Source organism: Oncorhynchus keta, chromosome 30 (assembly GCF_023373465.1).
Source record: "Oncorhynchus keta strain PuntledgeMale-10-30-2019 chromosome 30, Oket_V2, whole genome shotgun sequence".
NCBI classification, from domain to species: Eukaryota; Metazoa; Chordata; class Actinopteri; order Salmoniformes; family Salmonidae; genus Oncorhynchus; species Oncorhynchus keta.
In genome coordinates this window covers 16,982,630-16,999,315 of record NC_068450.1, presented here as the reverse complement: position 1 = coordinate 16,999,315, position 16,686 = coordinate 16,982,630, and the positions used below count along the sequence as shown (strand labels likewise).

Below are 16,686 nucleotides of genomic sequence, written 5' to 3'. Positions count from 1 at the left end.
TACCTGGAGTTGATCTCTGAGCCGGCGTTGAGGAGGATCTTGATGATGTTGACGTAGCCTCCAGACGCCGCCAGGCTCAAAGGGGTGTAGTCTGACACGTTACGATGTTCTTTATTAGCTCCTCGAAACAGCAACAACTCCACCACCTAGGAGAGGAGACAAGGAAATGTAAGTCTATTGTTTTCTCTATATGCTATTTCAAGGAGAGTTGATTTAGTTTCAATGTGGTGATTCATAGAAAGGAAGTGAGCGTGTACCATAGAATTACACACTAGAAACACATTTAAATCAGAGCTCTGCTGTACCTCTTGTCGTCCCCCTGAGCAGGCCAGGGAGAGGGGCGTGTCTTTGGTTCTCTCCGACTGGGCCTCTATGTCACCCCCTTTATCCAGAAGGAGCTCCACCACCCCTACGTGGCCCGCTGTCGCAGCCAGGATCAGAGGGGTGAAGCCTGGGCAGAGGACGAGGAGAGGAGGGGGTCACAACCAGATATACAGATTCACCCAATACAATGTGAAGCACTTTGAACACTGTATAAATCCTGTCTTGGATGTATGAAAAAAATATTCCTGATTAATCAGAAAATAAAATGTCTGACGGATATACAGGCCCAACTAACATTTAGAATGAACAGTAACTTTGTGTGTGTTACCCTTCTTGTCGCGATGCTCGATGTTGGCTCCTCGCGCGATGAGAACAGACACCAGCTCCTCGTGTCCTCCGGCACATGCCAGCGTCAGCGCAGTGTCATGGTTACTCTCCGTCTGAAAGGAGAGGGACACACACATTTACAACAACGCTGTGTGTAGGTGTGTCTCTCAGTCTTGAATGTGTGTGTGTGTGTGACCATTGACTTTACAGTACATGAGCATCGATATCCACAGCGTGTGTGTGAACAGTGGCTTACGTGTGCGTCGATGTCCACAGAGGGGTAGAGGGGCAGTGGGGAGGGGGGTGAGCCCATATTGGAGGGGGTCTGTGACAGGGGGTCAGACAGGGGGTTGGAGACGTTGTAGTGTTCAACATGGGTACTCTGCTGCCCACCGCTGCTGGAACAGAGAAAGGGAAAGTATCTGTTACTTTTCAGGCCTTCTGAGGAATTTGTTCATCAGTACTGTTCTTTCAAATCAGTGCAGTTGAAGAAAAGGAGACAGGGAGTATTCTAAGGAGGAAATAAGTTAAGAGTTGAGATGCACCCACCCACAGCAGGTAGAACAGCTGTAAGACCACGCTACGCTGCACCCACCCACAGCAGGTAGAACAGCTGTAAGACCACGCTACGCTGCACCCACCCACAGCAGGTAGAACAGCTGTAAGACCACGCTACGCTGCACCCACCCACAGCAGGTAGAACAGCTGTAAGACCACGCTACGCTGCACCCACCCACAGCAGGTAGAACAGCTGTAAGGCCACGCTACGCTGCACCCACCCACAGCAGGTAGAACAGCTGTAAGACCACGCTACGCTGCACCCACCCACAGCAGGTAGAACAGCTGTACGACCACGCTACGCTGCACCCACCCACAGCAGGTAGAACAGCTGTACGACGCTGCACCCACCCACAGCAGGTAGAACGCTGCACCCACCCACAGCAGGTAGAACAGCTGTAAGACCACGCTACGCTGCACCCACCCACAGCAGGTAGAACAGCTGTAAGACCACGCTACGCTGCACCCACCCACAGCAGGTAGAACAGCTGTAAGACCACGCTACGCTGCACCCACCCACAGCAGGTAGAACAGCTGTAAGACCACGCTACGCTGCACCCACCCACAGCAGGTAGAACAGCTGTAAGACCACGCTACGCTGCACCCACCCACAGCAGGTAGAACAGCTGTAAGACCACGCTACGCTGCACCCACCCACAGCAGGTAGAACAGCTGTAACCCACGCTGCACCCACCCAGCAGGTAGAACAGCTGTAAGACCACGCTACGCTGCACCCACCCACAGCAGGTAGAACAGCTGTAAGACCACGCTACGCTGCACCCACCCACAGCAGGTAGAACAGCTGTAAGACCACGCTACGCTGCACCCACCCACAGCAGGTAGAACAGCTGTAAGACCACGCTACGCTGCACCCACCCACAGCAGGTAGAACAGCTGTAAGACCACGCTACGCTGCACCCACCCACAGCAGGTAGAACAGCTGTAAGGCCACGCTACGCTGCACCCACCCACAGCAGGTAGAACAGCTGTAAGACCACGCTACGCTGCACCCACCCACAGCAGGTAGAACAGCTGTAAGGCCACGCTACGCTGCACCCACCCACAGCAGGTAGAACAGCTGTACGACCACGCTACGCTGCACCCACCCACAGCAGGTAGAACAGCTGTACGACCACGCTACGCTGCACCCACCCACAGCAGGTAGAACAGCTGTACGACCACGCTACGCTGCACCCACAGCAGGTAGAACAGCTGTACGACCACGCTACGCTGCACCCACCCACAGCAGGTAGAACAGCTGTACGCTGCACCCACCCACAGCAGGTAGAACAGCTGTACGCCACGCTACGCTGCACCCACCCACAGCAGGTAGAACAGCTGTAAGACCACGCTACGCTGCACCCACCCACAGCAGGTAGAACAGCTGTAAGACCACGCTACGCTGCACCCACCCACAGCAGGTAGAACAGCTGTAAGCTACGCTGCACCCACCCACAGCAGGTAGAACAGCTGTACCACGCTACGCTGCACCCACCCACAGCAGGTAGAACAGCTGTACCAGCTGCACCCACCCACAGCAGGTAGAACAGCTGTAAGACCACGCTACGCTGCACCCACCCACAGCAGGTAGAACAGCTGTACGCTGCACCCACCCACAGGGTAGAACAGCTGTAAGACCACGCTACGCTGCACCCACCCACAGCAGGTAGAACAGCTGTAAGGCCACCCACACCCACAGCAGGTAGAACAGCTGTAAGGCCACGCTGCTGCACCCACCCACAGCAGGTAGAACAGCTGTAAGGCCACGCTACGCTGCACCCACCCACAGCAGGTAGAACAGCTGTAAGACCACGCTACGCTGCACCCACCCACAGCAGGTAGAACAGCTGTAAGACCACGCTACGCTGCACCCACCCACAGCAGGTAGAACAGCTGTAAGACCACGCTACGCTGCACCCACCCACAGCAGGTAGAACACTCACCTGCCATGATGTCATCCAGCGTGTCTGTAAGCGTCTGAGCGGGCGAAGCCACCATGAGTCCGTCTGGGGCCTGCTGCCCTACCATCCCTGGTCCTAACCCCTGACCTTGACCCAGCATCTGCTGGCCCACCAGTACCCTCTGCAGCTCAGGGCTGGTACTCCCAGGGCAGGGGTAGTCAGCTGGGCACGGGCTGTACTCAGGTAGGGGCTGGATGGGTACGAAGGCAGTCTGGAGGGGGGGAGGAGGGGGGTGGAGATGGGAGTGGGGGGAGCATAGGGGATGGGGTGAGGGCGAGGGGGGCAGGGGGGGCTGCTGTCCATCCCTGTAGAGGATGGTGTCCACCTGGGGTAGTTTAGCGTAATCTTCCACCTCATCGTCGTCATCATCATCATCATCCTCCTCATCTTCGTCATCCTGGAATAGGAATGAGGCAAACTTCTACAAATTAAGCATCTAAAAGAAACGGATCTCAAAACACAGCAGGAATGTGATCAGGACAACTTCAGTCAGGATAAATTATGATTAGACAATATCAGGGGGACGACAGTCGCGTCTCCATTAGACACTATCAGGGGGACGACAGTCGCGTCTCCATTAGACACTATCAGGGGGACGACAGTCGCGTCTCCATTAGACACCATCAGGGGGACGACAGTCGCGTCTCCATAAGACACTATCAGGGGGACGACAGTCGCGTCTCCATTAGACACTATCAGGGGGACGACAGTCGCGTCTCCATTAGACACTATCAGGGGGACGACAGTCGCGTCTCCATTAGACACTATCAGGGGGACGACAGTCGCGTCTCCATTAGACACTATCAGGGGGACGACAGTCGCGTCTCCATTAGACACTATCAGGGGGACGACAGTCGCGTCTCCATTAGACACTATCAGGGGGACGACAGTCGCGTCTCCATTAGACACTATCAGGGGGACGACAGTCGCGTCTCCATTAGACACTATCAGGGGGACGACAGTCGCGTCTCCATTAGACACTATCAGGGGGACGACAGTCGCGTCTCTCTAAGAGACTATCAGGGGGACGACAGTCGCGTCTCCATAAGACACTATCAGGGGGCGACAGTCGCGTCTCCGTTAGACACTATCAGGGGACGACAGTCGCGTCTCCATTAGACACTATCAGGGGACGACAGTCGCGTCTCTCTAAGAGACTATCAGGGGACGACAGTCGCGTCTCTCTAAGAGACTATCAGGGGACGACAGTCGCGTCTCCATTAGACTATCAGGGGGACGACAGTCGCGTCTCCATTAGAGACTATCAGGGGGACGACAGTCGCGTCTCCATCCATTAGACACTATCAGGGGGACGACAGTCGCGTCTCCATAAGACACTATCAGGGGGACGACAGTCACGTCTCCATTAGACACTATCAGGGGGACGACAGTCGCGTCTCCATAAAACACTATCGGGGGACGACAGTCGCGTCTCCATCAGAGACTATCAGGGGGACGACAGTCGCGTCTCCATAAGACACTATCAGGGGGACGACAGTCACGTCTCCATAAGACACTATCAGGGGGACGACAGTCGCGTCTCCATAAGACACTATCAGGGGGACGACAGTCGCGTCTCCATAAGACACTATCAGGGGGACGACAGTCGCGTCTCCATAAGACACTATCAGGGGGACGACAGTCGCGTCTCCATAAGACACTATCAGGGGGACGACAGTCGCGTCTCCATAAGACACTACAGGGGGACGACAGTCGCGTCTCCATTAGACACTATCAGGGGGACGACAGTCGCGTCTCCATAAGACACTATCAGGGGGACGACAGTCGCGTCTCCATAAGACACTATCAGGGGGACGACAGTCGCGTCTCCATAAGACACTATCAGGGGGACGACAGTCGCGTCTCCATTAGACACTATCAGGGGGACGACAGTCGCGTCTCCATAAGACACTATCAGGGGACGACAGTCGCGTCTCTCTAAGAGACTATCAGGGGGACGACAGTCGCGTCTCCATTAGACACTATCAGGGGACGACAGTCGCGTCTCCATCAGAGACTATCAGGGGGACGACAGTCGCGTCTCCATCAGAGACTATCAGGGGGACGACAGTCGCGTCTCCATAAGACACTATCAGGGGGACGACAGTCACGTCTCCATAAGACACTATCAGGGGGACGACAGTCGCGTCTCCATAAGACACTATCAGGGGGACGAAAGTCGCGTCTCCATAAGACACTATCAGGGGTACGACAGTCGCGTCTCCATAAGACACTATCAGGGGGACGACAGTCGCGTCTCCATTAGACACTATCAGGGGGGGACAGTCGCGTCTCCATTAGACACTATCAGGGGGACAGTCGCGTCTCCATTAGACACTATCAGGGGGGACAGTCGCGTCTCCATTAGACACTATCAGGGGGGGGACAGTCGCGTCTCCATTAGACACCACAGGGGGACGACAGTCGCGTCTCCATAAGACACTATCAGGGGGACGACAGTCGCGTCTCTCTAAGACACTATCAGGGGGACGACAGTCGCGTCTCCATAAGACACTATCAGGGGGACGACAGTCGCGTCTCCATAAGACACTATCAGGGGACGACAGTCGCGTCTCTCTAAGACACTATCAGGGGGACGACAGTCGCGTCTCCATAAGACACTACAGGGGGACGACAGTCGCGTCTCTCTAAGACACTATCAGGGGGACGACAGTCGCGTCTCCATTAGACACTATCAGGGGGACGACAGTCGCGTCTCCATAAGACACTATCAGGGGGACGACAGTCGCGTCTCCATTAGACACTATCAGGGGGACGACAGTCGCGTCTCCATTAGACACTATCAGGGGGACGACAGTCGCGTCTCCATTAGACACTATCAGGGGACGACAGTCGCGTCTCCATTAGAGACTATCAGGGGGACGACAGTCGCGTCTCCATTAGACACTATCAGGGGGACGACAGTCGCGTCTCTCTAAGACACTATCAGGGGGACGACAGTCGCGTCTCCATTAGACACTATCAGGGGGACGACAGTCGCGTCTCCATAAGACACTATCAGGGGGACGACAGTCGCGTCTCCATTAGACACTATCAGGGGGACGACAGTCGCGTCTCCATTAGACACTATCAGGGGGACGACAGTCGCGTCTCCATTAGACACTATCAGGGGGACGACAGTCGCGTCTCCATTAGACACTATCAGGGGGACGACAGTCGCGTCTCCATTAGACACTATCAGGGGGGGACAGTCGCTTCTCCATAAGACACCAGGGGTGATAGTTGTGTCTCTATTAGACACCGGGGGGTGATATTAGACACCAAGGGTTGATATTATTAGACACCAGGGGGAAAATAGCAGAAAAGCAGAAACTTTTAACTAGTCAGAAATAACAGACCACCGCCAACAACTCCTAACCTCCTCATCATCCTCTTCTTCTTCTTCCTCCTCCTCTCTGTTCTCCTCGTCAGACCCTGTGTCCGACCCGGGCTGTGTGCGCGTGTTAACCCCTGGTGTTGCTGTTGCTGTGAGGACCCCAGGCATGATAGTGTTGGCCCCTTCCCCCGGCCCTGGTCCCGGGCCCTGGCCTGCCTCCTGCTCTTCCTTCAGGCCCTTGGCCTCCATGTACTCTTTGGTGAACTGCTGCTGGGTCTTCAACTGCAGCTGGCGCTCCACCTTCTGCAGCTCCTTCAGGATCTTCTTCTTCTTCTGGACCTAGAGGACACACGCCATGGGGGGATCAGACCCATAGTTCTATGTTCAGGTCTCGCTCATCCATTGGTTGAGAGATTTCATCAACCCATCAGATCCTATCAGACCTAGGTGGTGTTCATTAGGCACAAAACTAAATAAAATCTATAAAAAACAGAGACGAAACTACTTGGAATAAGAAATGCAAATTTTTGCTTTGGGTTGTACATTTCTTTTTGACAAGACTTTCCATACCTACTTGTATTGAGGGTCTATGACAGCGTTTCCCAAGCTCGGTCCTCGGGACCCCAAAGTGTCCACATTTTGGGTTTTGCCCGAGCACCACACAGCTGATTCGAAAAAAGATGTATTATTTGAATCATTTTACTCCGGCAAAAAACAAAACGTGCACCCCTTGGGGTCCCCAGGACCAAGTTTGGGAAACGCTGGTATATGACCTCATCAATAATTCAATAGGATCTCTCTGTGTTCCTATACCTATGAATGATCATCCGTCTGCTCTCACCTGCTCCTCTCGGCTCTTCTTCAGCTCTTCGATCTTGTCTTTGGTGAGCGGCTCTCCCTGGATGAGTTCCAGAGACTGCAGCTGGGCCTTTTCTATGGCTGAGATCCTCTGGCCCAGCTCATTAAGCTTCCCCTCTGTCTCCTCCACGATACACTCCAGGGGCTGGCACAGGTGGAAGGGGGGCAAGGCCTCTGCATCCCCGGGACCCGGGCCGGGACGTACCCCCCCTGGACTGGAGGGGCTGGAAGGGGTGGCAGCGTGTCTCTGCTTGGATGAACCTGCAGAGGAGGGATGGAGGAAGAGGGATGAGAAGGATTGAGGGAGAAAGGGATGAGAGGAAGATTAGGTCACACTACAATAAAGTCAATTCCTCATCAGTTGAAGTCACGTCATCGTTAGACACTTTCGATATGTATACTGAACCAAAATATAAAACGCAACATGTTTCATGAGCTGAAATAAATTATCCCAGAAATGTTCCATTCACGTAAAAACCAAATTTCTCTCAAATTTTGTGCACAAATTGGTTTACATCCCTGTTAATGTGCACTTCTCCTTTGCCAAGATAATCCATCCACCTGACAGGTGTGGCATATCAAGAAACAGCATGATCATTACACAGGTGCTCCTTGTGCTAGGGACAATAAAAGGCCACAAATATGCAGTTTTGTCACAACACAATGCCACAGATGTCTCAGGTTTTGATGGAGCGTGCAATTGGCATGCTGACTGCAGGAATGTCCACCATATCTGTTGCCAGAGAACTGAGTGTACATTTCTCTACCATAAGCCGCCTCCAGCGTCGTTTTAGAGAATTTGGAACTACGTCCAACCGACCTCACAACCACGTGTATGGCAATTTGAATGCACAGAGACACCGTGATGAGATCCTGAGGCCCATTGTCTTGTCATTCATCTGCCTCCATCACCTAATGTTTCAGCATGATAATGTACAGCCCCATGTCACAAGGATATGTACACAATTCCAGGAAGCTGAAAATGTCCCAGTTCTTCCATGCCCTGCATATTCACCAGACATGTCTCCCATTAAGCATGTTTGGGATGCTATGGATCGACATGTACGAAAGTATGTTCCAGTTCCCGCCAATACACAGCAACTTTGCACGATTGAAGAGGAGCGGGACAACATTCAACAGGCCACAATCAACAGCCTGATCAACTCTATGTGAAGGAAATGTGTCGCGCTGCATGAGACAAATGGTGGTCACACCAGATACTGACTGGTTCTGACCACGCCCCTATATGCATCTGTGACCAACAGATGCATATCTGTATTCCCAGTCATGTGAAATCCATAGATTAGGACCTAATTTATTTATTTAGTTTGACTGATTTCCTTATATGAACTGTAACTCAGTAAAATCTGGGAAATTGTTGCATGTTGCTTTTATATTTTTGTTCAGGATATAACTGGCCGGGCCAGGGCTCCCCCCGTTCATAACTGGCCAGGGCTCCCCGTTCATAACTGGCCAGGGCTCCCCGTTCATAACTGGCCAGGGCTCCCCCGTTCATAACTGGCCAGGGCTCCCCCGTTCATAACTGGCCAGGGCTCCCCCGTTCATAACTGGCCAGGGCTCCCCGTTCATAACTGGCCAGGGCTCCCCCGTTCATAACTGGCCAGGGCTCCCCCCGTTCATAACTGGCCAGGGCTCCCCCCGTTCATAACTGGCCAGGGCTCCCCCGTTCATAACTGGCCAGGGCTCCCCCGTTCATAACTGGCCAGGGCTCCCCGTTCATAACTGGCCAGGGCTCCCCCCGTTCATAACTGGCCAGTGCTCCCCCGTTCATAACAGGCCAGGGCTCCCCCGTTCATAACTGGCCAGGGCTCCCCCCGTTCATAACTGGCCAGGGCTCCCCCGTTCATAACTGGCCAGGGCTCCCCCGTTCATAACTGGCCAGGGCTCCCCCCGTTCATAACTGGCCAGGGCTCCCCCCGTTCATAACTGGCCAGGGCTCCCCCGTTCATAACTGGCCAGGGCTCCCCGTTCATAACTGGCCAGGGCTCCCCCCGTTCATAACTGGCCAGGGCTCCCCGTTCATAACTGGCCAGGGCTCCCCCCGTTCATAACTGGCCAGGGCTCCCCGTTCATAACTGGCCAGGGCTCCCCGTTCATAACTGGCCAGGGCTCCCCGTTTTACCTTTGCTGGTGACAGGTGGCGGGGGTGTGGTGATGTTGGAAGGGGCTCTGTCTGGCTCCTGGGGGGGCACCACCATGGCCAGGGCCTGGAATGGGACACGAGGAACCTGGGGATAGATGAGTGGTCGTAAAACATCAACCACTTTGACAACTAGTTAAACACAATTTCCATGCTGACCATTTCCTGTTTCAATAGCATAAAACTATTTCATGACAAACATTAACCTGAGAGGGGTCTTGTGAGGGGGGTGTGAGTTGGCAGAGGTCGGGCGCGGGGACAGACAGGATGTTGTTAGGGAAGTCTAGCAGGTAGGACACCACGTTGGTGTGGCCGCCCTTAGCAGCTTCAATCAGCATTGTCGAGCCGTCCTATTGGAGGAGAAACAGGAAGTGAGTGTAAGTCTACATGAGGCTTCAAAGTTCACTTTTTCTATTCTGATACTGTTGTTACTATGGCTGAGATGAACAGGTTCCTTATGAGTTTGATGGTGTTGTTTGATGATGGTGTGTGTGTGTTTTCTAACTTCAGTCTGTGTGTGGGGTCAGGTGTGTGTGTGTGTGTGTGTGTGTGTGTGTGTGTGTGTGTGTGTGTGTGTTTTTCTAACTTCAGTCTGTGTGGGGTCAGGTGTGTGTGTGTGTGTTTTCTAACTTCAGTCTGTGTGGGGTCAGGTGTGTGTGTGTTTTCTAACTTCAGTCTGTGTGGGGTCAGGTGTGTGTGTGTCTGTGTGTGTGTGTGTGTGTGTGTGTGTGTGTGTGTGTGTGTGTGTGTGTGTGTGTGTGTGTGTGTGTGTGTGTGTGTTTTCTAACTTCAGTCTGTGTGTGGGGTCAGGTGTGTGTGTGTGTGTGTTTTCTAACTTCAGTCTGTGTGTGGGGTCAGGTGTGTGTGTGTTTTCTAACTTCAGTCTGTGTGGGGTAAGGTGTGTGTGTGTGTGTGTGTGTTTTCTAACTTCAGTCTGTGTGTGGGGTCAGGTGTGTGTGTGTGTTTTCTAACTTCAGTCTGTGTGTGGGGTCAGGTGTGTGTGTGTGTTTTCTACCTTCAGTCTGTGTGTGGGGTCAGGTGTGTGTGTGTGTTTTCTACCTTCAGTCTGTGTGTGGGGTCAGATGTGTGTGTGTTTTCTACCTTCAGTCTGTGTGTGGGGTCAGGTGGGTATGTGTGTGTGTTTTCTACCTTCAGTCTGTGTGTGGGGTCAGGTGGGTATGTGTGTGTTTTCTACCTTCAGTCTGTGTGTGGGGTCAGCTCCGTGCGTCAGCAGCAGCTCTACCACAGCCAGGTGTCCTCCAGCGCAGGCCAGAGACACCACAGTGTGGTCCTTGTTAGCCGTCGCTCTGTTCACATTAGCACCTGGACACAAAACACAAGAAACTTTCACTTTAAATTCACTTCTAAGAATCAATAGTTTCAAAACAACAATAGTTCAAAATGAATGTAGATCCTATATAAGGGACTTCTACTTGTTTTTTAATGCAGTCTAAGCTAAAGACTATTAGAACCAGGGGTTGGAATCAGTTCAGGAAACAGAACCGAAAACGAGAAAACAACATTGAGGAACGAAGGAGATTCTGGAACAAAACCGTTATTTTAAAAGCATGGGGCCTGGTAAAACACATTTTACGTTCCCAAGCTTGGTTTTTTTCAGTCCCACAGAAACCACCACCAAAGCAGCTATGCAAAGCAGTCACTGACATCACCTACTCCTTCCAGTGGCTGCCATAGTAGGACATCATTTTAACGAGGGCATTGTAGAGGGTTTAAAAAAAAAGATGCAGTCTAACCTAACCCACCCTTGCTGATGAGGAACTGCACGGTGCAGAGGTGTCCTGCTCTGGCTGCCTTCATCAGGGGTGTCCTCCCCCCCTCAGACTCATGCTCCTGGAGAACAGACAAACAGGAAGTGGATTTTAGGAGGTCCACACACACACAGTTTTGTATTGCTATCCTTGTGGGGACCAAATAATTTATTCCCATCCAAAATTCTATTTTCCTTAACCCCTAAATCTAACCCTAAGCCTAACCCCAACCTTAAAACACAGGGAGATGGTGACAGAGTGAGAGAGATAACAGTGGAGATAAAACACAGGGAGATGGTGACAGAGAGAGATAGATAACAGTGGAGATAAAACACAGGGAGATGGTGACAGAGTGAGAGAGATAACAGTGGAGATAAAACACAGGGAGATGGTGACAGAGTGAGAGAGATAACAGTGGAGATAAAACACAGGGAGATGGTGACAGAGTGAGAGAGATAACAGTGGAGATAAAACACAGGGAGATGGTGACAGAGTGAGAGAGATAACAGTGGAGATAAAACACAGGGAGATGGTGACAGAGTGAGAGAGATAACAGTGGAGATAAAACACAGGGAGATGGTGACAGAGTGAGAGAGATAACAGTGGAGATAAAACACAGGGAGATGGTGACAGAGTGAGAGAGATAACAGGTGTTTGTGTACCAGATCAGCTCCAGTCTGCAGTAGAACGTCGGCCACATCAGTGTGTCCGTTCTCACACGCGTACGTCAGCGCTGTGTCTCCTGTCGCCGTCGTAGCGTGCACATTTGCCCCTATAGAGAGAGGTCAGAGTTCAGAGCAGACCAAAAAAACTAACAAGCCCTGTTAAAAAGGTAGAAGTTGTCAATTTTACCTTCACCGGCCATCTGTTTTCTAGGCTAAGGCCTGGAGTCTCACATAAGTACTCTACAAAAATACTAAAGATCAAACAAAGAATCCTCAGTATTTGACCAGCTCCAGGTGTTTATGTACCTGCAGTCGGGAGGTGTTTATGTACCTGCAGTCGGGAGGTGTTTGACCAGCTCCAGGTGTTTATGTACCTGCAGTCGGGAGGTATTTGACCAGCTCCAGGTGTTTATGTACCTGCAGTCGGGAGGTGTTTGACCAGCTCCAGGTGTTTATGTACCTGCAGTCGGGAGGTGTTTGACCAGCTCCAGGTGTTTATGTACCTGCAGTCAGGAGGTGTTTGACCAGCTCCAGGTGTTTATGTACCTGCAGTCAGGAGGTGTTTGACCAGCTCCAGGTGTTTATGTACCTGCAGTCAGGAGGTATTTGACCAGCTCTAGGTGACCCTCCTGTGCAGCCTCCATGAGAGGCGTGGAGCAGCCCAGCTCGATGTCGGCCCCGGCCTTGATGAGGAAGTCGGCCACCTCCAGGAACCCTCCACAGCAGGACAGCGTCAGGGCTGTTTCCTGGGTCTCCTCCGTCTGGGCGTTGATGTTCGCACCTGGAGGGGGAGGAGAGCGCGAGAGAGCGCGAGAGACCGCGAGAGAGAGCGAGAAGTGTCTATATTAGGAGTGAGACCCTCACCAACAGGCCTGACAAAGCACTTCATTGCACACAATAACATCGTATATATGCAACAGCATTGAACAGTGTGCAGGTATCCATTTATCTTCCAGTTGATTACCCTGAGCCAGTAGCAGGGCCACCATCTCTTCATGACCTTCTCTGGCTGCCTCCATCAGAGGAGTGTAACCTTCATCATTCACCTGGAGACATTAAAACAGAGAGTTACAGGACACTGAGTCCCAAAACCTCCACTTCCCCTCACCACCCCCCTATTTGAACAAGTGACCCAAAGCTGAAGGAGTGAAAATGATCAAGGGCATAGTGGCGAGTTCACCCCTCCAGTAGGCACTTCGACTGAGCCTGCAACCCTGCCGCTCCCACAGCAAAGTGGAATCCCACAAGGCAGTGCGTTGAGTTATGCAATTTCACAAAATAATGGAGAGGCGTGCCTAATTATATGACACGTGCATTGGTTTGTCTGATGTCGAGAGTTGACATGTAAAAGCTACAAAAATAACCCCCAAATGAAACATTCAACTATTACTGAGGGTTAAATCTTGTAAAACAACAGGGGGGTTGTTCATTTGAATTTCATGCTTGTTTTATTATTTAAAAGTGAAACATGAAGTAAGTCAGGAGTGTGTCCTGAAGCTGATGGATTTACTAAGCCCCTCGCCACTCTCTGGACATCACCCTCAGTGTGACAAAGGAGGATCCTCAGAGCAGGTTTGGGATTCGCTGTCTCTCTGTGTGACCCTAACCCTCCTTCACCCACATTTAAACATCCACTGGTTTAGGACTGTGTTGCAACTCACCTCCTCTAGGTTGGCCCCTCTCTCTATGAGCAGAGCTGCTAGATCCACATGCCCGCCGCAGGCTGCCAGGGTGAGGGGCGACTCGAAGGAGTCAGCTGGCATGTTGACCTGCGCCCCGCTGTCCAACAGCAGCCGTGCCACCTCCACATGCCCATCCTGGGACAGGAAGAGCACACACACACACAGGGACAACATAAGCACCTGAGTTGGTTATGACACAGAGTTACACACACATTCTCACACACAAGCAGGGAGAGAGGAGAGAGGGGATGTGTGTTGGGTCATATGTTCACCATGCAGGGAGAGAGAGGGGCTGTGTGTTGGGTCATATGTTCACCATGCAGGGAGAGAGAGGGGATGTGTGTTGGGTCATATGTTCACCATGCAGGGAGAGAGAGGGGATGTGTGTTGGGTCATATGTTCACCATGCAGGGAGAGAGAGGGGATGTGTGTTGGGTCATATGTTCACCATGCAGGGAGAGAGAGGGGATGTGTGTTGGGTCATATGTTCACCATGCAGGGAGAGAGAGGGGCTGTGTGTTGGGTCATATGTTCACCATGCAGGGAGAGAGAAGGGATGTGTGTTGGGTCATATGTTCACCATGCAGGGAGAGAGAGGGGATGTGTGTTGGGTCATATGTTCACCATGCAGGGAGAGAGAGGGGATGTGTGTTGGGTCATATGTTCACCATGCAGGGAGAGAGAGGGGATGTGTGTTGGGTCATATGTTCACCATGCAGGGAGAGAGAGGGGCTGTGTGTTGGGTCATATGTTCACCATGCAGGGAGAGAGAAGGGATGTGTGTTGGGTCATATGTTCACCATGCAGGGAGAGAGGGGCTGTGTGTTGGGTCATATGTTCACCATGCAGGGAGAGAGGGGGATGTGTGTTGGGTCATATGTTCACCATGCAGGGAGAGAGGGGGCTGTGTGTTGGGTCATATGTTCACCATGCAGGGAGAGAGAGGGGATGTGTGTTGGGTCATATGTTCACCATGCAGGGAGAGAGAAGGGATGTGTGTTGGGTCATATGTTCACCATGCAGGGAGAGAGGGGGATGTGTGTTGGGTCATATGTTCACCATGCAGGGAGAGAGAGGGGATGTGTGTTGGGTAATATGTTCACCATGCAGGGAGAGAAGGGATGTGTGTTGGGTCATATGTTCACCATGCAGGGAGAGAGGGGATGTGTGTTGGGTCATATGTTCACCATGCAGGGAGAGAGAGGCTGTGTGTTGGGTCATATGTTCACCATGCAGGGAGAGAGAGAGGCTGTGTGTTGGGTCATATGTTCACCATGCAGGGAGAGAGGGGGATGTGTGTTGGGTCATATGCTCACCATGCAGGGAGAGAGAGGGATGTGTGTTGGGTCATATGTTCACCATGCAGGGAGAGAGAGGGGATGTGTGTTGGGTCATATGTTCACCATGCAGGGAGAGAGAAGGGATGTGTGTTGGGTCATATGTTCACCATGCAGGGAGAGAGGGGAGCTGTGTGTTGGGTAATATGTTCACCATGCAGGGAGAGAGAGGGGATGTGTGTTGGGTCATATGTTCACCATGCAGGGAGAGAGGGGGATGTGTGTTGGGTCATATGTTCACCATGCAGGGAGAGAGGGGATGTGTGTTGGGTCATATGTTCACCATGCAGGGAGAGAGGAGGGGATGTGTGTTGGGTCATATGTTCACCATGCAGGGAGAGAGGGGATGTGTGTTGGGTCATATGTTCACCATGCAGGGAGAGAGGGGATGTGTGTTGGGTCATATGTTCACCATGCAGGGAGAGAGGGGATGTGTGTTGGGTCATATGTTCACCATGCAGGGAGAGAGGGGCTGTGTGTTGGGTCATATGTTCACCATGCAGGGAGAGAGAGGGGCTGTGTGTTGGGTAATATGTTCACCATGCAGGGAGAGAGAGGATGTGTGTTGGGTAATATGTTCACCATGCAGGGAGAGAAGGGATGTGTGTTGGGTCATATGTTCACCATGCAGGGAGAGAGAGGGGCTGTGTGTTGGGTCATATGTTCACCATGCAGGGAGAGAGAGGGGATGTGTGTTGGGTAATATGTTCACCATGCAGGGAGAGAGAAGGGATGTGTGTTGGGTCATATGTTCACCATGCAGGGAGAGAGGGGCTGTGTGTTGGGTCATATGTTCACCATGCAGGGAGAGAGAGGGGATGTGTGTTGGGTCATATGTTCACCATGCAGGGAGAGAGAGGGGCTGTGTGTTGGGTCATATGTTCACCATGCAGGGAGAGAGAAGGGATGTGTGTTGGGTAATATGTTCACCATGCAGGGAGAGAGAGGGGATGTGTGTTGGGTCATATGTTCACCATGCAGGGAGAGAGAGGGGCTGTGTGTTGGGTCATATGTTCACCATGCAGGGAGAGAGAGGGGATGTGTGTTGGGTCATATGTTCACCATGCAGGGAGAGAGAGGGGATGTGTGTTGGGTCATATGTTCACCATGCAGGGAGAGAGAGGGGCTGTGTGTTGGGTCATATGTTCACCATGCAGGGAGAGAGGGGATGTGTGTTGGGTCATATGTTCACCATGCAGGGAGAGAGGGGGCTGTGTGTTGGGTCATATGTTCACCATGCAGGGAGAGAGAAGGGATGTGTGTTGGGTCATATGTTCACCATGCAGGGAGAGAGAGGGCTGTGTGTTGGGTCATATGTTCACCATGCAGGAGAGAGAGGGGATGTGTGTTGGGTCATATGTTCACCATGCAGGGAGAGAGAGGGGATGTGTGTTGGGTCATATGTTCACCATGCAGGGAGAGAGGGGATGTGTGTTGGGTCATATGTTCACCATGCAGGGAGAGAGAAGGGATGTGTGTTGGGTCATATGTTCACCATGCAGGAGAGAGAGGGGCTGTGTGTTGGGTCATATGTTCACCATGCAGGGAGAGAGAAGGGATGTGTGTTGGGTCATATGTTCACCATGCAGGGAGAGAGAGGGGCTGTGTGTTGGGTCATATGTTCACCATGCAGGGAGAGAGGGGATGTGTGTTGGGTCATATGTTCACCATGCAGGGAGAGAGAGGGCTGTGTGTTGGGTCATATGT

The 16,686-nt window shown here is 52.3% G+C and overlaps 1 protein-coding gene and 1 long non-coding RNA gene across 2 annotated transcripts in view; one reads left to right on the top strand and one right to left on the bottom strand.

Moving 5' to 3' along the window:
- LOC118374652 (ankyrin repeat and KH domain-containing protein 1-like) overlaps positions 1-16,686 on the bottom strand; it is a 78,200-nt gene that overhangs the window by 22,776 nt on the left and 38,738 nt on the right. The window contains 16 exon segments of the mRNA XM_052487935.1: positions 4-146; positions 306-451; positions 653-764; positions 908-994; positions 997-1,046; positions 3,153-3,591; positions 6,550-6,846; positions 7,349-7,626; positions 9,509-9,614; positions 9,733-9,876; positions 10,722-10,849; positions 11,290-11,377; positions 11,958-12,067; positions 12,550-12,741; positions 12,925-13,006; positions 13,622-13,777. Coding sequence (XP_052343895.1) covers positions 4-146; positions 306-451; positions 653-764; positions 908-994; positions 997-1,046; positions 3,153-3,591; positions 6,550-6,846; positions 7,349-7,626; positions 9,509-9,614; positions 9,733-9,876; positions 10,722-10,849; positions 11,290-11,377; positions 11,958-12,067; positions 12,550-12,741; positions 12,925-13,006; positions 13,622-13,777 — 2,558 coding nt within the window.
- LOC127913944 (uncharacterized) lies at positions 1,093-3,116 on the top strand. The gene is made up of 3 exons (XR_008087346.1): positions 1,093-1,393; positions 1,597-1,872; positions 3,002-3,116. It is a non-coding gene; the product is annotated as an uncharacterized LOC127913944 (long non-coding RNA).